The sequence below is a fragment of the Mobula birostris genome, chromosome 15, assembly GCF_030028105.1.
Source record: "Mobula birostris isolate sMobBir1 chromosome 15, sMobBir1.hap1, whole genome shotgun sequence".
Taxonomy (NCBI): Eukaryota; Metazoa; Chordata; class Chondrichthyes; order Myliobatiformes; family Myliobatidae; genus Mobula; species Mobula birostris.
In genome coordinates this window covers 24803095-24826871 of record NC_092384.1, presented here as the reverse complement: position 1 = coordinate 24826871, position 23777 = coordinate 24803095, and the positions used below count along the sequence as shown (strand labels likewise).

General features: G+C 42.5%; 1 protein-coding gene across 1 annotated transcript in view; it reads left to right on the top strand.

Annotated features, from left to right (window-relative positions):
- Window positions 1-2189: 2189 nt before the first annotated feature.
- The window catches only part of cetp (cholesteryl ester transfer protein, plasma), a gene marked incomplete at its 5' end in the record, with an annotated part of 45884 nt that continues 24296 nt past the window's right edge, over window positions 2190-23777 (top strand). The window contains 7 exons of the mRNA XM_072279136.1: window positions 2190-2370; window positions 3016-3130; window positions 4240-4371; window positions 5345-5415; window positions 13942-14029; window positions 18713-18782; window positions 21650-21710. Of these exons, the coding sequence (XP_072135237.1) occupies window positions 2190-2370; window positions 3016-3130; window positions 4240-4371; window positions 5345-5415; window positions 13942-14029; window positions 18713-18782; window positions 21650-21710 (718 nt within the window). The remainder of the gene's footprint in view (window positions 2371-3015; window positions 3131-4239; window positions 4372-5344; window positions 5416-13941; window positions 14030-18712; window positions 18783-21649; window positions 21711-23777) is intronic.

The window sequence follows — 23777 nt, the reverse complement described above, 5'->3', positions numbered from 1 at the left end:
AACAATCTCAGCACAGGGAAGGGGCTGGGGATGAGTTGTGGGACAGATTCTAATGGGGCTTCAGCCATGAAACAATACAAAAACTTTGGTCACTTGCACACTGAAGGCTAAGTCTTTGATCACAGTCCATCATGCAGTAAAAGTGGTCAAATGCATTTAAATCTTCACCTTGGCATCAGTAATGGCATAATCCCTGTCATATTGGTACAGTGATGATAGACTATTTGTTTCTGAGGGTGGGAATATGGACGCAGTGAAGTTTATTTCTGTTTCAGAGCCCAGAATAGTAAAGTCCTTATGAATCTAGTTCTGATATTTCTGCATCTGTAATGTGACTTCCAATTAATTCTATTCATTGCAATAATTTATGGTAGAGTTTTCTTTCTATTGTCAAAATTCACATGTCCATGATGCCAAGTGACATTATGCCCTGGTTACTGTCTTGCCTCTGTCAGAGTCCATCTACAACTGTACAGACCCTTGGTGAGACTTGGAGCATTGTGTACAGTTTTGGTCTCCCTACCTAAGAAAGATTATGTTTCCCATAAGAGTACAACAAAGACTTAGCAGACATGGTGAATTTATATTTGAGGAGATGTTGAGTAGATAGCCTGTGGTGCTGAGAACAATGAGAAATGATGTCATTGAAGGCAATTTCTTTTTAATGGGCCTCAACAGGAAGGGACCAGGCTTCCCCTGCATGAATGTGTAGATCAGGTTTATAGACTCAGGTTAAGGCAAAGACCTACGGGTGCTACGGTAGCGTTATCAGTTAGCAGATGCTATAATGTCATGGGGCATCGGAATTCGGAATTCAATTCAGGCATCCTTTGGAAGTAAGTTTGTACGTCCCTTCCCGTGAGTGACCGTGTGGGTTGCCCCTTGGTGCTCCAGTTTCAGAGTAAGTAAAGTAAAATTTATTATCAGAGTACATACATGTCACAACATACAACCCCGAGATTCTTTTTTTCTCCTCCCACAGTCCAAAGATGTACCGGTTAACAGTAAATTGTCCAGTGAGTTGCTGGGAGGCGGGACGAGAAGGGTTGGAAGGGCCTGCTCCCCGCTGTCCCTGAATAAAATAAATTATTACAATTTAGGACTGAAATGAGGAGATTTCTTCCTGAAATGGTGAGGTGAAGCTTAAGAGGGTTGCAGGGGCTCAGCCTTTCAGTTTATTCAGAACAGAGACTGGCAGATTGCTTGGGATTAGGGGATTACAGGGATAATGCAGGAAAATGGAGCTGAGATGAGAGATCAAACTCGGGGATGGTGGTAACATTCAAAAATCATTTATGGTGTTATCCTGCAACAGTAAACCCCACTCACACACCCCTTTCAGTAGAGGAATGTTATCAACCACCTTTGTCCAAAGGGGCAGTAAAAACAGAATCTTTCTTCTGACCGAAACAGGGATACAGTACAAATATTCTGTAGTAATGTACTATGGCCGGCCTCGCTTCAAGTAAATCTGTCCCGCTGCCTATCCATGCATTATCAGTGTCCTTGCACTTTTCGACCTGTTGTGTAACCCGGCCGCCAGTCAGTTTCAGAGAGGCTGATAACTGATTTGTGAAATGTGTAAGTAAACCAAGGCCGTTTTAGGGCGCAGGCCTCCGCTCGCAGTCCTGAGGGAGCTCCGTCCACGACTCCAGACAATGGCGTTTCTGCTCACCGGTTCTGACAGCCAGGCGAGTGAGAACGACCTCTGTCACCTGCCTCACCGTGTTCGACACCGAACAGGGCAATAAAACCTCGATATTTGCCCAAAACAGAGACAGACTTGATTGTGCATGGGGCTCCCATAGATACACAGACCGCCTCCAAAAAAAGTATGAATACGTAGCTCCGAATCTCTGTAAAATCCATAAGGAATAAACGGATCTTGCAGGAGTGTTTTGCATTTACGCAGAAATACATAGACTTGGGCCAACTCTGTTTAAAATTAAAATAAAACACATAACATTCTGGGGGGGGGGGGGGGGATGCTCGGGGAGTATCTGTAGAAAGAGAGACAGTCAATGTTTCGAATTTCCGACCCGACATCTCAAGCTCGGTTTTGCTGTGCGGCGCAATGTTGTGAACCTTGGTACAAGCGGGATGTTTGCACAGTGTCCTTGCATTGGGCGGCCGGTTGCAGCCTGGCCAGGTGGATTGCGTGACCCCGAGTAAGTAAGGGGTAACACTCAAGACAGCTCTCGATGTTGCTCGGTCCGGCGCTGGCTACAAACATGTTTCCGCTGAGACAGTTGAGCCCCGTGTTATTGCTCCTGGCCGGCGCCTCGCTCTCCTGCGACCCGGGACCACCGGCTTCATCCATGGACACCACCGGCATTGTGTGCAGGTTTACCAAGGAAGCCGCGCTGATATGTAAGTTCTGGGAAAGGGATCAGAACCGGCGACTTCCCATCCGCACCTAACGCGTCCTCCGATGCTGCACGGTGTGAGCATTTTCTGGATATCACAAGGGGACTGACGGATTAAAACGGGGTCGCCAACGAGAAACCTCCGAAGGTGCCTCCTAGTTTAGGACTGAATTTGACGAATTTCAACAAATTTTAAGCAGTGTGCTGGAGAATTGTAATCTGCTTCCACCCGAGACTTGGAAGTACTAGCTTAAATTCACTAAATACCGAACGCATTTGGGAAACGGTTTGGAAACAACTTAAAAACAATTAAGTAAAATTTAATAAAATAAATAAACTTAATAAAATAAAATTTAAAATTATATCCCCAGAAACTTACTTCATCTGTGTTTAAGTTCATATTTCAAGGTTTGCTCCCTCACTGAATCTCCCTTCAAGCTGAGTAGTTTGGGAGCGTTACGGACCTGTGTGGTTTATTGCTGCGAGAAATGATGCCAAATATCAACTCTCTGGATAATCGCTGCACCGTCTTTCAGCCGCTTTAAACCCGGGTCGGTTTAGTTTACCTGCTCCACAGATACGGAGAGAATAGACCACAGGCACATATTCCGAGCAATTTAACCAAGCGGGTTTATTTCATGTTTTCTAGTCAACCAGGAGACCAGTGATGTTATCCAGGCGACGTTCCGGCACGCTTCGTTCCCCGATATGGCTGGAGAAAAATCGATTCTGATGCTGGGCACCATTTCATATGTCTTAAAAAAGTAAGCACTCCAAGGTTCTCCTTTGACGAGGAAGGATACCATTTTTGTTTTGGCGGATTGGGGTGTGAGGGCTGCGGGGAACTGGCATCAAAGAGGAAGTGGGCTCTGAGGCTGAACAGTCGCAGGTTTGAAGGGCCGAGTGGCCTACTCCTACTCCGATTTCCCAATGCTCCAAAAATCTTTGCGCGTGTCTCCCGTGTGTGACCAAAAAGCACATTTCTGACCAATCGTGTCATGTGGTGCCCAGACTGAGAACCCCCTGATGCAAAACAAGAATTAGTATTGGAATCTCATTTCATCAGCAGCTCTTTAGCGAGTCTTATGTCTTCCTCCCCTCAGGTACACATTTAGTGATATTATGTGGTGCACGGTGATGGCCTTTATGTTTACCAACAGAAATTACTGATAAAACGGTTACCTACAACCTGTGTTTTTCACTCACAATAACACAAGGGATAAAGCTGTCTGTGAGTAGCAAAGAGACGTGAATTAAAGATCATGAAATATAGGAGCCATTTGGCCCATGGCGTCTGCTCTGCCTTCGTCATGGCTGATTTATTATTCCACTCAACCCCATTCTCCAGCTTTCTCCCTGTAACCTTTGATGCCCTTAATAATCCATCAACCTCCACCTTAAATATACTGTACCCAGTGACATGGCCCCCACAGCATTCTGTGGTAATAAATTCCACAGATTCACCACCTTCTGGCCAAAGAAATTTCTCCTAATCTTTGCCCTAAAGAGGCATCCTTGTATACTGAGGCTGTGTCCTCTGGTCCTCGGCTCCCCATCCGGCCGCTGACACTTCACCCTGCAGCCTCTGTCAGACCTGTCTTTTCTGATGTTTCTCTTCTGCCGGCAAAGACTTCCAGCAAAATTAGCAGTATCACTTTGTTGTGTATAATGCTGCAATCAGTGGCTCTTTAATGAGCCTACACACCAGTGTGGTTTAAGGCCACGTGCCACAAGGATTACTCAGCGGGCAAATCAATTGTTACTGGCCATAAATTGTGATAATGTAACTTGATAAACTCTCTAATGTGTTTCCAAAAATTATCATTAGAGTTTGATTTACTATTAATAAAATGATATTTCTCTTCGGTTTAAGTTTGCAGATAATGAATATGTCTGTGGAAAGTAGTGATGTAGAACTTAGTAATGAAAAAGGAATCCTAATCTCGATCGAAAATGTGGCTGCCACCATCAAGGGAAACATGAACTACGCATATTCCAACTGGCTGCAAGTATTCCCTTTTAATTAAACTGTCTTTGTGTCTCGATTGTTAATATTTGTAGAACAATTTGTTAATGCACATAATTTTTCTCCTGGATGCGGAACAAATGAGTATTACTTCTATAAAAGTGCAGGCAGTGTGGTCACGTGATTAAAATCTTTTGTCCTGTGCACGTAGATGAACGATAGAAAGTTGTCAAATGCTTGTGTAGGATGCAGAAATGCAAACTTACCAGTCAGCAAGGCTGACTCTTTACAGGCATTCAGTAATGCCCCAAATGTGGGACGAGTACATCTTAGATCTAAGTATACAAACATGGAACATATTCAAGCTGCCTTTGTTTTTCCAATTTTAATAGTCATACTCTGATTGTAAAACTTAAGCTGCATGCTGTTCTGGCATCCTATTTCTCAAATTGCAGCCAGTTTTATCAGTGGGTAGCTCAGACTTTATGTGCCTATTGATTGAGGTCACTGCCAAGTTCGTGGGATTTCTGCTCAAGACAGGCATTTAAACGTTTATTTTGGATCTGAGGATCAGCTCGTGGCCGATTTCTGCTCCTCTGCTCCAATTAGCTGTAGCAAGTACAGTACTTCATTAAGGATTATGTGTTTAAAATGTTGATTTGAGCACGTCAGCTTGTTTCTACATTAAGAAATCCTGAAAGGAAGGGTGAAAGTAATGCAAGAGTAATGATATGACAATAAAAATCTTGCACTTCTAAAGCTCGCTGATGGGGGTTGGAAGGGTGTTAGAGGTAAGGGAGCCATTTCACATTTTCGGAAAAAACGCTGAATGCTCCCTGCCCCAATAGGTGTTGCAGTACACTAAGCGGTTGACGGTTGATATGTACTGAGTTCACTGAGGCTCCATTCCTCTATAACTCAGCATTGTGTTCACCAGAGCAACACACATGGGAATGTGACTCTGTGGGACAGTGTTTAAATAAATCAATTTCTTCTTTACCTCTGTCCTCAGGTTACAGCTAAATCACTCACTGGATTTTGAAATTCAGTCCCAGACTGACGTTGATCTTGCTCTGACTTTGGGTAGGTGTGATGTAATATCCTTTAAAATATTAGTTTAAACTCACTTTGTTATATAAATAATTACCAAATTCCAGTTCTGTATAATTGTGAAACAAATGTGCTTTACTTCTGTTTTCCAGGTGTGTTTACCAGCTTGATCCTAAATTTTTTTCTTTACAGGGTGCTCTTCTTATTCATTGATTTTAGTTAATGACATTAATTTCTTTATTATTGTCATAAATTCTGAAGGATAGTAAAAACTTTATTCTGCATGCATCATGCATTGAAGTAAGTACAAGGCAAAACAGTAACAGAATGCAGAATAAAGTGTTACAGTTATTGAGTAAGTGCAGTGCAGATGGACCATAGGGCAAGACCATAATAGAACATAGGACACTTCAGCACAATACAGGCCTTTCGGCCCATGATGTTGTGCCGACCTTTTAACCTACTGTAAAATCAATCTATTCCTTCCCTCCCACATAGCCCTCCACTTTGCTATCAACCATGTGCCCATCTAAGAGTATCTTAAATGCCCTGAATGGTTCAGCCTCTACCACCACCCCTGGCAGTTTGTTCTACATACCCACCACCCTGTGTGCAAAAAAAGTACCCCTGATGCCCTCCTTGTTCTTTTCACCAATCACCTTGTACTTTTCCCCAATCACCTGAAAATAACACCTCCTGTCATTAGCCATTTCCATAATTTCCTCATGCCATAATAAGGTAGATTGTGAAGTGAACAGTCCATCTTATCGTTTTAAAGGTCCATTCAATAGTCAGGTAACAGTGGGATCGAAGCTGACCTTCAGCTAGGTGGAAGCTGCTTTTAGGTTTTCATAACTTCTGTCGAATGGTAGGGGGAGAAGAGAGAATGTCTGGTGTGGGTGGAGTCTTTGATTATGTTTGCTTTACTAAGGCAGTATGAAGTGTAGACAAGGCTCATGGAGAGGAGACCGTTTTCTGTGATGTTCTGAACTGTGTCCAGAACTCTGCAGTTTCTTGCAGGTTATGTGCAGAGCAATTGCTGTACCAAGCTGTGAGGTATCCAGGTAGGATGCTTTATATTTCTCAGCCCAAGACCAGGAACATGAATTTCTCAGCCCAAGACGAGGAAGATGAAATTCTCAGCCCAAGATTAGGAAGATGAATTTCTCAGCCCAAGACTTGGAACATGAATTTCTCAGCCCAGGACAAGGAAGATGAATTTCTCAGCCCAAGACTTGGAACATGAATTTCTTAGCCCAAGATGAGGAAGATGAATTTCTCAGCTCAAGACAAGGAAGGTGAATTTCTCAGCCCAAGATCGGGAAGATGAATTTCTCAGCCCAAGATCAGGAAGATGAATTTCTCAGCCCAAGACTTGGTACATGAATTTCTCAGCCCAAGACTTGGTACATGAATTTCTCAGCTCAAGACCAGGAACATGAATTTCTCAGCCAACGATCAGGAACATGAATTTCTCAGCCCAAGACTTGGAACTTGAATTTCTCAGCCCAAGATCAGAAAGATGAATTTCTTGGCCCAAGATCAGGAATATAATTTTCTCAGTCCAAGACCAGGAACATAAGTTTCTCAGCCCAAGACCAGGAACATGAATTTCTCAGCCCAGATCAGGAACATGAATTTCTCAGCCCAAGACCAGGAACATGAATTTCTCAGCTCAAGACTAGGAACATGAATTTCTTAGCCCAAGAGCAGGAACATGAATTTCTCAGCCCAAGACTAGGAACATGAATTACTCAGCCCAAGACCAGGATCATGAATTTCTCAGCCCAAGACCAGGAACATGAATTTCTCAGCCCAAGACCAGGAACATGAATTTTTCAGCCCAAGATCAGGAACATGAATTTCTCAGCCCAAGATCAGGAACATGAATTTCTCAGCTCAAGACTAGGAACGTAAGTTTCTCAGCCCAAGACCAGGAACATGAATTTCTCAGCCCAAGACCAGGAACATGAATTTCTCAGCTCAAGACTAGGAACATGAATTTCTCAGCCCAAGAGCAGGAACATGAATTTCTCAGCCCAAGACTAGGAACATGAATTACTCAGCCCAAGACCAGGATCATGAATTTCTCAGCCCAAGACCAGGAACATGAATTTCTCAGCCCAAGACCAGGAATATGATTTTCTCAGCCCAAGACTTAGAACATGAATTTCTCAGCCCCAGACTTGGAACTTGAATTTCTCAGCCCAAGATCAGGAAGATGAATTTCTTGGCCCAAGCCCAGGAACATGATTTTCTCAGCACAAGATCAGGAAGATGAATTTCTCAGCCCAAGATCAGGAACATGAATTTCTCAGTCCAAGATCAGGAACATGAATTTTTCAGCCCAAGATCAGGAAGATGAATTTCTTGGCCCAAGACCAGGAATATGATTTTCTCAGCCCAAGACTTAGAACATGAATTTCTCAGCCCAAGACTTGGAACTTGAATTTCTCAGCCCAAGATCAGGAAGATGAATTTCTTGGCCCAAGACCAGGAATATGATTTTCTCAGCCCAAGACCAGGAATATGATTTTCTCAGCCCAAGACTTGGAACTTGAATTTTTCAGCCCAAGATCAGGAACATGAATTTCTCAGCCCAAGACCAGGAACATGAATTTCTCAGCCCAAGACCAGGAATATGATTTTCTCAGCCCAAGACTTAGAACATGAATTTCTCAGCCCAAGACCAGGAACATGAATTTCTCAGCCCAAGACCAGGAACATGAATTTTTCAGCCCAAGATCAGGAACATGAATTTCTCAGCCCAAGATCAGGAACATGAATTTCTCAGCTCAAGACTAGGAACGTAAGTTTCTCAGCCCAAGACCAGGAACATGAATTTCTCAGCCCAAGACCAGGAACATGAATTTCTCAGCTCAAGACTAGGAACATGAATTTCTCAGCCCAAGACCAGGAACATGATTTTCTCAGCCCAAGACCAGGAACATGAATTTCTCAGCTCAAGACTAGGAACATGAATTTCTCAGCCCAAGAGCAGGAACATGAATTTCTCAGCCCAAGACTTGGAACTTGAATTTCTCAGCCCAAGATCAGAAAGATGAATTTCTTGGCCCAAGATCAGGAATATAATTTTCTCAGTCCAAGACCAGGAACATAAGTTTCTCAGCCCAAGACCAGGAACATGAATTTCTCAGCCCAGATCAGGAACATGAATTTCTCAGCCCAAGACCAGGAACATGAATTTCTCAGCTCAAGACTAGGAACATGAATTTCTCAGCCCAAGAGCAGGAACATGAATTTCTCAGCCCAAGACTAGGAACATGAATTACTCAGCCCAAGACCAGGATCATGAATTTCTCAGCCCAAGACCAGGAACATGAATTTCTCAGCCCAAGACCAGGAATATGATTTTCTCAGCCCAAGACTTAGAACATGAATTTCTCAGCCCCAGACTTGGAACTTGAATTTCTCAGCCCAAGATCAGGAAGATGAATTTCTTGGCCCAAGCCCAGGAACATGATTTTCTCAGCACAAGATCAGGAAGATGAATTTCTCAGCCCAAGATCAGGAACATGAATTTCTCAGCCCAAGATCAGGAACATGAATTTTTCAGCCCAAGATCAGGAAGATGAATTTCTTGGCCCAAGACCAGGAATATGATTTTCTCAGCCCAAGACTTAGAACATGAATTTCTCAGCCCAAGACTTGGAACTTGAATTTCTCAGCCCAAGACCAGGAATATGATTTTCTTGGCCCAAGACTTGGAACTTGAATTTTTCAGCCCAAGATCAGGAACATGAATTTCTCAGCCCAAGACCAGGAACATGAATTTCTCAGCCCAAGACCAGGAATATGATTTTCTCAGCCCAAGACTTAGAACATGAATTTCTCAGCCCAAGACCAGGAACATGAATTTCTCAGCCCAAGACCAGGAACATGAATTTTTCAGCCCAAGATCAGGAACATGAATTTCTCAGCCCAAGATCAGGAACATGAATTTCTCAGCTCAAGACTAGGAACGTAAGTTTCTCAGCCCAAGACCAGGAACATGAATTTCTCAGCCCAAGACCAGGAACATGAATTTCTCAGCTCAAGACTAGGAACATGAATTTCTCAGCCCAAGACCAGGAACATGATTTTCTCAGCCCAAGACCAGGAACATGAATTTCTCAGCCCAAGACTAGGAACATGAATTTCTCAGCCCAAGACCGGGATCATGAATTTCTCAGCCCAAGACCAGGAACATGAATTTCTCAGCCCAAGACCAGGAATATGATTTTCTCAGCCCAAGACTTAGAACATGAATTTCTCAGCCCAAGACCAGGAACGTGAATTTCTCAGCCCAAGACCAGGAACGTGAATTTCTCAGCCCTTCATTCATGTACCTGCATTCTACTGAGCCTTTATGATATCTGCTGGGCCTGGAATTAGGTCAGGACTGTTGGGCTCCTCCTGGCTCTGGAGGTGTGAAGCCAGGCCAATCTGTTGTAAGGTCTGTGGCAATAGAGAGGCTGAAATTGGTGGAGAGCCATGCAGTCACAATATTTGGGTAAAGATCTGGAGAGGAGGGTGAAGGTCTGGAACTCTCTGTGCAGGATAGCGCCATACACAAAGTTAGAAGCCTTTGCATGAGGTAGTACGTACTGCAGCTTTATAACACAGGAGGGTAGTGAAGGAATCTGGAGAGGGAGAAATAGATCTGAAGGCTCTAAGGGAGAGTTAGAGTTGGAGGTTTGAAGATAGCATGTCCCACTATAGTTTGGAAGGTGGTGCGGTGCAGCGTGTGGGCACAGACTTCACCTGAAATGCCAAAAGAGAGCTGGGTCTGGGGTAGGGTGGAGATGGAGTGTTAGATGGAACTCAGGATGAGTTGGAGGATCTGAGTTGTGGAAATACTGCCGGTCTATGGTGAACATGGTGTGGGAGCATGTGAAGAGGGCATGAGGGCACTCTTTGAACATAACTTGACAAGAATCACAATTGTGGCAGTGAGCCAGTAGCTATTTCCTTTTTGGGAGGAGAGTTGTGGAGTTAGTCTATCTCATGGTGAGGCTTCTTATTTTGTGTGTGACACACGGTCTGGGATTGTGATTATTTATCTTGACATTATTAACTCATTGGGTACAAGTTATTAATAAATAACAATGATAAACAGTTGTTTGAAAGGTAATTTGAAAGCATCCTGCTTTTGTTGCGTGTTGAATGCTGTTTTGTTGTGCTCTGTGTTGTTCTGCCGAGCATTGTAGGCGTGCTGAATGTGTGGCGATGATCCAAGGCTGCCCTCAGCACATCCTTTGGTTGTGCTGGTTGTTCACTGCATGTTTCAACGTAGATCTGGCATATAAATCAACCTGAATCTGAATCTGGATCTGCTCCCTGGGTTACGTTGAATACAAGCATTGCGCTGGGATTTCACTTTGGCGGGAGATTCAATAGCTAAAAATCTCAAGTAGGAAACCATTCTACTCTGATTCAATTGTAGCTGAGGGTGGAATCAATTCCACCAATCAATTCCCAGAACCCAGGAGGCCTAATTGAACCTTTCAATAACCCAGCGACTGCCACTTCAACACTGATTTGTAGTTAACTACAGATGACCAGGTTTCCTTGGGCTTGTCGGCAGGTGAAAAGATGCCTTCCAGCAGCAGGGGAAGGCATCCTTACTCCAGTGCCAATAGTCATCCTCCAGACATTGGTCCTGGGGTTTAGTCTGCCTCCCCATCTCCCCTGCACTTTAACTTGTGCAAGGTAGAATTTCATCCTGCCCACCAACACTCTACACTGAGTAACAGCAACAACTGCACTGATCAGCAGACGTAGCTCGGTGCAAATGCATCCCCTGCCACCCACCACCCACCACCATCCATCCATCATCTCGTCATCTAGCTCCTCCGATCCCATTACTTTGTGCATCCATCTCACATTCAAGTTCCATGCCCCAAAGGTCTTCCATTAGGAATACTGCAGGGTATTCCTTAAACCGGTACTGGGTGGCTTCTTGTTACCAATTCCACCTCCCCTTCACCTCAGAAGCAATACAGGCTCAGGATCCTGACTAACCTATAGATGCTTTCATCTGTGAACTGTTCATTGTGAAAGTTTATTGGAAAAGAATTTGGTATTAAATTTTAAAGAAGCTCCGTCATGTCAACGTGCATGAAACAGCACATCTTACATCTTCACCATCATTCTGGGAGATTTTAACGAGGCCAGCCTGAAAAAAATTACTAAATAATTACCATCAACAAATCACCTGAAGAAACAATTCACTGGACCACTGCTACACCACCATAAAGAATGCCTACCATGCTATTCCACACCTCATTTTGGGAAGTCTGATCACCTGGCTGTACTTCTACTCCCTGAGCATAGGCAGAGACTGAAGACTGCAGCACCAGTAGTGAGGACAAAGTAGGTATGGACAGAGGAAGCACAGGAGCACTTACAGGACTGCTTTGAATCGGTGGACTGGACTGTATTCAGGGATTCATCTTCGAACCTGGATGAGTATGCTGCAGTTGTTACTGACTTCATTAAAACCTGTGTGGATGATTGCGTGCCTACAAAGTCTTACTGTACATTCCCAAACCAAAAGCCGTGGATGAACCAGGAGGTACATCGTCTGCTAAAGGCTAGATCTGTGGCATTCAAGTCTGGCGACCCAGGCCTGTACCAGAAAACTAGGTATGACTTGCAGAGGGCTATTTCAAGGGCAAAGAGACAATTTGGAATGAGGTTGGAACAGACATTGGATGCATGACAACTCTGGCAGGGTTTGCAAGACATTACTTCCTGCAAAGCGAAACCCAATAGTATGAGTGGCAGTGATGTTTCAGCACCTTCCATGCAGGATTTGAAAAGGAGACTATTACTACAGCTATGAAGAACCTTGCTGCACACAGTGACCTGGTGATCTATGTCTTGGAAGCTGATGTCAGGCTGTCTTTATGGAGGGTGAACCCTCGCAAGGCAGAAGGTCCCAATAGAGTAACTGGTTAGGCTCTGAAAGCTTGTATCAACCAACTAGCAGGAGTGTTCAAGGACATTTTCAACCTCTCACTGCCAGGGGTGGAAGTTCCTACTTGCTTCAAAAAGGCAACAATTATACCAGTGCCTAAGAAGAGTAATGTGAGCTGCCTTAATGACTGTTGTCCAGTAGCACTCACATCTACAGTGATGAAATGCTTTGAGAGGTTGGTCATGGCTAGAATGAACTCCTGCCTCAGCAAGGACCTGGACCGACTGCAGTCTGCCTATTGCCACAATAGGTCTACGGCAGACGCAATCTCAACAGCTCTTCACACGACTTTAGACCACCTGGACAATGCAACACCTGTGTCAGTATGCTGTTCGTTGACTGTAGCTCAGTGTTTAACACCATCATTCCCACAGTGCTGATCGATAAGCTACAGAGCCTGGGCCTCTGTACTTCCCTTTTCAATTGGATCCTCAGCTTCCTAACTGGAAGACCACAATCAATGTGGATTGGTGATAATATCTCCTCCTCACAGACAATCAACACTGGCACACCTCAGGGGTATGTGCTTAGCCTACTGCTCTATTCTCTCTACACCTATGACTGTGTGGCTAGGGTAGCTCAAATAAGTTTGCTGATGATACAACCATCGTTGGTAGAATCTTAGATGCAGATGAGAGGGTGTACAGGAGTGAGATATACCAGTTATTGAGTGGTGTTGCAGCAACAACCTGGCACTCAATGTCAGTAAGATGAAAGAGCTGATTGTGGATTTCAGGAAGGGTAAGGCGAGGGAACATGAACCAATCCTCACAGAGGGATCAGAAGTGGAGAGAATGAGCAGCTTCAAGCTCCTGGATGTCAAGATCTCTAGGGATCTAACCTGGTCCCAACATATTGATGCAGTTATAAAGAAGACAAGGCAATGGCTATATTTCATTTAGAGTTTGAAGAGATTTAGTTTGTCAACTAAATCAGTCAAAAACTTCTATAGATGTACTGTGGAGAGCATTCTGACAGGCTGCATCACTGTCAGGTATGGGTGGGGGGCTATTGCACAGGACTGAAAGAAGCTGCAAAAAGCTGTAATATTAGTCAGCTCCATCTTGGGTACTGGTCTTCACAGTACCCAGGACATCTTCAAGGAGCGGAGCCTCAAGAAGGCGATGTCCAATATTAAGGACCCTTATCAACCAGGGCATGCCCTTTTCTCACCGTTACCGTCAGGGAGGAGGTACAGAAGCCTGAAGGCACACACTCAGTGATTCAGGAACAGATTCTTCCCCTCTGCCATCCGATTCCTAAATGGACATTGAACCCATGAACACTACCTCACTTTTTAAAAAATATATATTATTTCTGTTTTTGCATGATTTTTAATCCATTCAATATAAATATATATAATTACTGTAATTTATTTATGTATTTATTTTTCTTTCTATATTATCATGAATTGCATTGAACTGCTGCTGCTAAGTGAACAAATTTCATGACATACCGGTGATAATAAACCTGATTCTGATTCAAGAATCACAACAAACTGGATTTATTGCTGATAATATAATTAACCTTGCCCCATCTGGTTCCCTTCACCACCTCTGTTCTTTCCCCTTTAACAGGGTGTGACAATGGGAGAATAGAGGTGACCATCTCAGATTGCCTGCTGAATTTTGATAAGCTATCTCTGCAACTACAAAAACTGAGCAAGTAAGTTGAAGATTCCATTCTAAAGCAAAGTTCTAAAAAAAAATGTTTTTCCTCGGTTTTAAAAGAATACAGAATCCCTAAAATTGACATACAATGTACTGAGAACCTTTCTTCTCGATACTCAGTACATCTTATCTAATCTTAACTTTTTTATTATGCTGATTGTAGTGGCAATATCACTCAATGAATCAAATTAACCAAGGTCAGGGAATATTTTCAGCCTGACTCACACAAAATACTGGAGGAGCTTAGCAGGTCAGGTGCCATCTATGGAAATGAATAAACAGGTGTCCCCTTCATCAGAACTGGAGAAGAAGGGAGCGGTGCCAGAATTAGAAGGTAGGGGGGTGGGGAAGGATGACAAGCTAGAAGGTGATTGGTGAATCCAGTTGGATGGCGGAGGGGGGAATGAAGTTATGAAGCTGGGAGGTGATGAATGGGAAAGGCAAAGGATTGGAGAAGAAGGAAGCTGATAGGGACAGAGAGTAGAGAAAAGGAAGGAGGAGGGGACCCAGGGGGAGGTGAGGAGAAGAGGTAAGAGGCCAGAGTGAGGAAATGAAGAGGGAAGGGGGAGGAGGAAAATTATCAGAAGTTGGAGGAATCGATGTTCATGCCATCAGTTTGGAGACTACCTAATAATTTTAGTGGTCATTTTGCCACTGAGAATCAATGATAATACTGCTTGTTTGATATCTATGAGGCATGTTTTTATTTGTTCCTGTCAGGTAGAGCTGAACAACATAGGTGATACCGTTCCACTGAATGTAAAGCGATCACAAGAGTTTGAAATGAAAGTGGGTAACACTCTCAAGACAATTACATTTTAATTAAGTGTTGGTTCAAAATCAACTTTGTTTGACACAGGCCCTGTCCTCAAAGCTGCTGACACTCCTGGACAAAATGAAAAGATTTTACAGTTTGCTCTACTGAGAGAATAGTAAACTGTAAGTGTGTAGAGTCTGATGGTGTGGCCAAGTACATCTCGAATGCCTTATTTAAGTTTGGTGATGACAGCAGTGTTGTTGAAGTGGCAAGGAATCGACATACAGGAAGGAGGTTGTAACACTGGTTGAGTGCTGCCGCAACAGCGACCTCTCACTTGGTGTCGGCAAAACTAAAGAGCTGACTTTCTACTACAAGAAGAAGATGCCAGTGGTCCATGAGCCAGTTTTCACTGGGGACGGAGCTGGAGTGGGTCAGTAGCGTTAACTTTCTTAGTTTTCAGATGATCTATTCTGGGATCAGCACATAAGTGTCATCACAAAGAAAGGCATGACAGGCCTCTACATTCTTAGAAGTTTGCATGGATTTGGCACGTCACCAGAAACTTCCATGGATGCTGAGTGGAGTGTATCCTAACTGGCTGCAAACACAGTCTTGTCTGGAGTGGGAAAAGCTACAGAAAGTGAAAGCCCTCTCCACCATTCAGTACATTTACATGGAGCGCTGCTGTAAGAAAGCAGCTTCCATCATCAAAAGCCCCCACAGTCCGGGCCATTCCCCTCTTCTCACTACTACCATTGAGCAGGAGGTAGAGAAGCCTTAGATCCCACACTGCCGGGTTCAGAAACGGTTATTACCCTACAACCATCTGGCACCTGAACTGGCATGGGTAACTGTGTTCACCACTACTCTGAATTGATTCCAAGTTCTAGACCCTCTCTTTCAAGGACTCTTTACAACTCATGTTCTCAATATTTTTTTGGTTGTTCATTGGACTTTTTATGTTTATGTATATTATTTTTGTAAAATTCCTATTTTTCTTGTAAATGCCTGCAGTATAATGCGTCTTAAGGCAGTATATGGGAACATATAGATATTTTGATAATGAATTTACTTCGAACTTTGAATTTTGAGTTTAAGAAACTCTTCCAATTTTGCTCATTATTTGAGATGTGATACATCAATTTACTAAGAAATCCACTGGTGTAATCAATGAAGCTATTGATTGGTTCAGTATAAATTATTTAAATGTTTCAATGAACTTAAGCTACTGTGAATCCATTGATTTATTCCCCTGATGAAACCATTTTAGCTACATCACTTTGAAATATATTTTTGAATAAATTGAGAAATACCTTATAATGAAAGGAAAAGAAATGGGTAATACTGTATTGCATTTCTCAATTACGCTATTTCATTATATTTGTGATTATGCAAAACAACTTTAGTGGGAGTAACAAGTGTAATTTAATGCATGTATTTTCAAATGCACTTTTGATGCAATTTCCATCCTGCATCCAAAGTTTTAGTTTTAAAGTCTTTAAGGCACAGAATGACCTAGTGCAGGAGGACCTCCAGCCGAATGTGTCTGTGAAAGTCTGATCCAGTTAGTCCTACTATTTTTTCCAAATCCCTGCAGATATCTTTTGAACATTAATCCAATTCTCTTTTTAAATTGATAAAGAGTGAGGAGTCCAAATAATCTCTTCCACTCTTGAGTCAAGGCTTACGGCATTAAAATCAGTATTTTCCTCTCTCCATTTCAACCTGCTCCAGATTGCCCGATTTTTTTATTTTCAAGAAGAGTAGCTTGAGTTATAAGCGGTGACTGAAATTCTGGCATCTGGGATTTCAGAGCAGAATAGAACAAGACATCTCAATATCAAAATCAAAGTAAATGTAGTATCAAAGTAGATGGATGTCACCATTTACTACACTGAGATTCATTGTCTTGTAGACTTGTACAGGAAAATAAAGACATGCAATAGAATTTATGAAAGCTATACATAAGCAAAGACTGATAAAACAACACATGTGCAAAAGAAGACAAATTGTGTAAATAAAAACATAAATAATACAGAGATCATGAATTGCAGAGTCCTTGAAAGTGAGTCTGTAGGTTATGGAATCAGTTCAGTGTTGAGGTGAGCGAAGTTAACCACGCTGAATCAGGAGCCTGATAGTTGTCGGGTAATAACTGTTCCTGAACCTGGTGGTGTGGGACCTAAGGCTCCTGAACCTTCTTCTCAGTGGTAGAAGCGAGAAGAGAGCATGGCCTGGATAGTGAGGAGAGAGGGGGTTCTTTCTTGCATCAATGTTCTGTATTCATTATTCAGTGATAATGAAGGCCTTGTAGCACTTTCCTGTGTTAACATGTACCACTAGCATACTAACAGCAGAATCCATGGGCATAGAGGGACATACGGGAATAAGAACTTTCCACCTTTGGAAAAACACAAGAGTGCTTTGTTAAGATTATGGAGAGATGGTATCCCCAGGCATCCTTAACCCCACATTTTACATGCTTTTTTGGGTTGCTTTTAACAGGTCACTCCAAAGCAAATCTAAGATTTAAGATGCTCACTCCCATCTTATGCAGCCCCTTGTTATTTGATTGGGTGATCCGGCGCAGTCCAGGTAACATTTTATGGAGGTGGACAGTTGAAAGTAGAAGTTACTAAATAGAGTGATGGGGTCTAATTGGGAGGACACAGACAGGACACACATTTCTGGAGAGTTCTCAGTCATGACTGCTCCTGTTATATTTTCCCTGCACCCTGAATCCAATCAATGCTGATTTTTGCATCCTAGTCACCGAGCAATTTCTGATGCAAATGGGGCTTCAGCCAAAATCAGTCTGCAGTGAAGGCTCAGTGGTCAGAGCTCTGAGTCTGCGAGTCTCTGCGAATCCACTGGGGAAGTCAGAGACCTGGTGTGGTGAGTGAGCTGACAGCTGAAGACCGTCTATCCTGGGGTTGGAGGATTGCGTATGATAATGGAAGGGGGGGGGCAACAGGGCTTCATTTACTGTTGTTGTTTTGTCGCTAGTTGTCTTTTGTTTTGTTGTCTTCTGTGTTGTACCGAGGACTGTGGGCATGCTATGGTGGTGCTGGAATGTGTAGCCACACTTGTGGGCTGCCCCCAGTACATCCTTAGGTGTGTTGGTTGTTAATGCAAATGAGGCATTTCCCAGTACGTTTCAATATGCATATGATAAATAAATCCAAATCTTGAATCTGGAATCTATCTGATATATCGTGACTGCCTGTAGCTTCTTGTTTCTACAGGTGTGGGAAGGAAATGGTAGTGCAGGTTACCATTATAGGACCAGAAATCCGGAGAATTTATTCAACTCTTACTAATGTATTGTGAGATTTAATTCAATTTAGAAAAGAAAAACCTAGAATAAAAAAGCTAAGATTTGCTTTGGAGCAGTTTATTAGTGACTTTTGAACTCCAGTTCCACAGCAATGTAGTTAACTTTAACTGCTGGCTGAAGTGCCTGGCATAGAGCAGAGATGGGAAATTAATCGGTACGAATCAAGTGCCATGTACATCTCAAAAATTATTTTTAAAAATTAGAATTTCACTCTAAAGGCAAACAAACCATAAAGCAGATCCTAGAGATGTGAACTAAAGCCAGAAAAATGCCTGAAATACTGAACAGGTCGGGCAGCATCTGTGGAGAATGGAAAGGCAGGGTTAATACTTCAGAGTCAGCCACTACTGCTGAAATTGTTTTTTATTCATATTGAACTCATTTCTCTCTCCACAGATACTGCCTGACTTGCCGAATAATTTCCAACATTACCTGTTTTACTCTTACTATTTTGCACCATTCACCTTACTTTGCCATTTTGCCATCCATGATCGTGCACTGTTTTATTAACATGATAAATTGAAACTAACTCAGCAATTAAACTACTTGCTCATTATGCTTCTAACACTTTCTGCAAACAGGATCAGCTGGATTAAGCAACTGTTGACAGATTTTGTTTCCTTCACTTTGAGACATGTTCTTAAGGGACAGGTAAATGCATTTTATTTCAATTTTATATAAATAGAGCTTTCAGAATGCTTTTCTCTTCAAAACTTCCACATTGAAGGGTGGGATAATGTAGGCCTTATATAGTTTTGTGCTGGTTCCAGGAACAATCACTGAAGGTTGAGCTGATAATCAGGTTAAAAATGTGTATGATTGGTACTGTTTTACTCTTCAGTGCTAAATGAGTGAAGTTCGTTCTCTTTTACATCTTTACATAAGCCATTTTGATACAGATGTCAAGCATAATGAAGGAAGTCACTCCCTGCTGTAGATACCAGGAATCCTCTCTTTTCAAAATATTAGGTCTGATGGAGAGATTAACTTTGCTCCAATGACCATTCCTCACTAAAATCAGTGCAAGTCACCCTCTCCTTTAGTTACCAGCTCTGAAGGAAGGGAGTCACTTTGCAATCCAGTTCCTAGGAAAGGAAATTGGCAGCTCTTCAATGTATTCCTCATACTTGGATTGAATCACCTAATGTTATTTTCCAGAATTCCATGCTCATGGTAGTTTGCATATACTGACTTGTAACTTCAAGCTGACTCCCAATTAAACACACAAAACTATTCCTCTCAGATGGAGACGAGAGGGCGTACAGGGGTGAGATATACCAACTAGTGGAGTGGTGTCATAGCAACAACCTTACACTCAATGTCAGTAAGATGAAAGAGCTGATTGTGGACTTCAGGAAGGGTAAGATGAAGGAACACATACCAATCCTCAGAGGGATCAGAGGTGGAGAGAGGGAGCAGCTTCAGTTCCTGGGTGTCAAGATCTCTGAGGACCTAACCTGGTCCCAACATATTGATGTAGTTATAAAGAAGGCAAGACAGCAACTATACTTCACTAGGAGTTTGAAGAGATTTGGTATGTCAACAAATGCACTCAAAAATTTCTATAGATGTACCGTGGAGAGCATTCTGACAGGCTGCATCACTGTCTGGTATGGAGAGGCTACTGCACAGGACCGAAAGAAGATGCAGTGGATTGTAAATTTAGTCCATTCCATTCTGACTACTAGCCTACAAAATACTGAGGACATTTTCGAGGAGCGGTATCTCAGAAAGGCAGCGTCCATTATTAAGGACCTCCAGCACCCAGGGCATGCCCTTTTCTTACTGTTACCATCAGGTAGGAGGTACAGAAGCCTGAAGGCACACACTCAACGATTCAGGAACAGCTGCTTCCCCTCTGCCATCCGATTCCTAAATGGACATTGAACCCATGAACACTACCTCACTTTTTAAATATGCAATCATTTCTGTTTTTTTGCACGATTTTAATCTATTCAATATACATATACTGTAATTTTATTTATTTATTTTCTTCTATATTATGTATTGTATTGAATTGCTGCTGCTAAGTTATCAAATTTCACAACACATGCTGGTGATAATAAACCTGATTCTGTGTGGACATGCTTAGCAAAGATGTATGGAACAGGACTGTACAACAGTAACTATTCTAATGATGAACCTGAAAATCTGCTAATTTCAGTGTGTATTATTTCCTTTTAAAAGTGTTGAGCTATTTCTACAGTACAAAGCATCATTTTCATTCATATAAATCCTGGATCTCAGTTACCCTCATTGACCAGTGGATGATTATAGTGAAACACCCTACCTACTGCTTGTTGCCACTGGGGGCAAGTGGACACATTGTTTCTTCTACAGTCTGGTCTCTGGCTGGATCACTGTAGAGAATCCCTGTCTTGGTCCGTCCCATGATATGGTTGAGATTAAATATTCATGTGGTCTGCATTCCGCCTTACAGAACGTCAGGGCAGCTCGACGTATGTACTCATTGTGGATTGATCACACCGGTCCTTTTCTCTACTTGTAGCCCATAACTACCAGTGCTGGGAATCTGAAGAAAAAATGGAAAATGCTGGAACCACAAAACAAATCCTGCATTTCAGATCATAAGCCCTTCATCAGAACCAGAACTATGAGAAAACAACAACGTCTATATGGATGGAAGTTCCTTAGCCTGAAGCTTTGCTACTTCCTCACCCTCTCCATGGCTGCAGCTCAACCCACTGAACGCTTCCAGAATTTTCTCATCTTCTATACGTGTTGAGCTTTGCTGCAATTTTGAGAATAGTGTTCATCTTGGATGTTTGACCTTCAGACACTGAACTCTGAGCCAGGCCTTTGACTAGGCATGAGACTCAGCATTAATGTGATATACATGTTCCGTGGTCATGCTTGGGCTAATAAGAGTTACATTAGTAAGAGAATGGAACAATTTTTTATAACTTCAATTTGATAAAAGAGCCAAGCACTTGGAGGTACATTAATAATTGGAACATATTTTAATAGAAGGTGTGACAGAGCTCTTTTGCATCATCTGTGTTCAGGAGTTTAGCCCCTGAAGAAAAGGCACATACGTCTCAGACTGAAGAATTTCAGGTTTTTCAGATCATAGGACATAGGAGCAGAGTTAGGCCATTCAGCCCATCACATCTGCCCTAACATCCCATCAATGCTAATTCATTATCCCTCTCAACCCCATTCTCCTGCCTTCTCCTTGTAACCTTTGATGCCCTGACTAATCAACCTATCAACATCTGCTTTAAATATACCCAGTGACTGGGCCTTCACAGTCGTCTGTGGCTATGAATTTCACAGATTCACCACTTTCTGGCTAAAGAACTTCCTCCTCTGATCATCTATCTTTTCATTTGAATATTCACACACCTTCTCCACTCTCCTTTTCTTTCACACACAAAATAAAACCAAAAACAATAATAGCATTCATGACCTGTAGGGAGTGAATAGTTCATGAAAAGTTCAGTTAATATCAGGAAGTTATTGTCATCCTTTTCTAAAATTAGTTTCTCTGTTTGAAGATCTGTGCAGAAATTCATAAAATGGCAAACCTACTGTCTGACTTCACTCTGAAACAAGCTGGTAAGAATTACCTTGGACTGTGATATCTTTTTAATGATGATGTGCAATTGATGTACTGTCTGTATATGACTGTATTTTTTCCCATTTTTGCACTACTTCTTAAATTTTAATAATTTATATATATATTTACTGTAATTTAGTATTCCTTTTCTCTCTACTATTATACATTGCATTGTACTGCTGCTGCAAAGCTAACAAATTTCATGTCATATGCCAGAGATATTAACCTGAATCTGATTATTATCCTTTAATTCTGGCCCATGTTACAGTTGCTGTAGTATTGTCTATTATCAGCTGCCTTTCTGACTTCTTAAAGTTGTCTCAAACTGCAGTTTTACCAGCTGAGTGGAGTATTGGCATCGTGCAAACCTGAAAGAATGATTAGATTAGTGCTTTGGGTGGCAAGGGGCAGAGAACAGTGGACTGTGTTTATTTCATTTTACCAGAGAAATGCTACTCAGTACTGCTCGAAGGATTATCTCTGAAGGCCAGTTGTTGCTGTCAGGCAAGCACACAACTTGTCTTCCAAGCAAGAGATGTGTGTAAGAGCAGAGCGCTGGTATGTTCTGCCAGTGTTGGTTGGGGGAACCTTTGAGCAGGTCACTTGGGGCGGGGACAGCTCTGTGCATTCTGAGGAGGCTGACATCCTACCTGAAAAGCTGCCCCTGATAATGCAGCACTCCCTTGGGCAAGTGCCTGTAACACGTCTTTTTATGTTTTATTTAGAGATACAGTGCGGTAACAGGTCCTTCCTGCCCAAGGAGTTTGTGTCACATGTGGTCAATTAAACTACCCACCGTTACGTCTTTCTAATGCGGGAGGAAACTAGAGCACCTTTGATTTGCATAGAGAATGCAAATCTCTATTTAGTGAAACCACACACAGAAATGCCAATCAAAGTTGAAGTGAACTTGGGTACTGAAGTTGGATTTTTTGGATTAGCCAGCCATCTATTTTTAAACTGGCTTAGGTAATGGACAGGAAATGGCAAGAATAAATTCCTCTGTGTTAGGAAATTAGGGGTGTAACGGAGATGAGTACTGGGCCCTCCGTTATTTACAATCGGCTGCAGAATGTTGCATATCCAAGTTTGCTGGCTGCACGGGTGAGTTGTGAGCAAGTCGCTGGGCAGCGTGTTCTGGGCCTGGAGCCTTTCGCTGCAGCGATGCCCGGGTCCCAGTAGGAGGTACGTCACGCCGTTTGGATAATTTAAACGACATACTGGAAAGACAGGGCATCAGGATCAGAGGCAAGAGCGAGTTTCACTTGGTCTCCCCTGTTGTTCACTCCTCTCTCCGTGGCGCTGAAGCTACGAAGACTGCCCCTGGCTGCTGTGCTCCTTGCTCGCTAATATGCTGAACTGATACCGATGCTCGGGCCTGTTCTGGGATGCTCTGGGGTTCAGATCGAAGGGCTCATTTTGGTTTGGAATATTGTTGCTTACTTCTATTGGTTGCATGATTTGTGTTTTCTTTTCCCCTTTCTCTGCACATCGGGCATTAGAATTTATTTTTTAATTGACTTTTTGGGTTTCTTGCTTTGTGGCTGCCTGTAAGCAAACAAATCTCAAGTTTGTATAATTTATACATTCTTTGATAATAAATGTACTTGGAATTCTTTGATGATAATATGGAGAGCCTACACTGGTGATGGCTAGGTTAGATGAGTGGGCAGTCAGGTGACACGAACGATAGTGTGGGATCATGAAATCATTTGGTTTGGTAGAAAGAATTGAGAACAGAAAGGTTGATAGATTTGTAAACATTGGTGTGCAGAACAATCTGAGTACACTGGTACATGAGATGTAGAAACTTACTGGGCAAGTTGAACAAGCAATTGAAAAGGCTTTTAATTGTGTAAGGACAGGAGTGTCTAGGCAAGGACGTCTCGTTACAGGAATACTGCTAGACTTGTGGTGACTCTATGCCTAGAGTACTGTGTACAGTTTGCTCTCCACAACCTAAGGAAGGGTATATTTGCCTTGGAACTATGCAGTATAGAGTCACTGTATTCGATCCAAAGGTGAGGGGGGTTGTCTTAGGAAACCAGACAAAACAGGATGGGCTA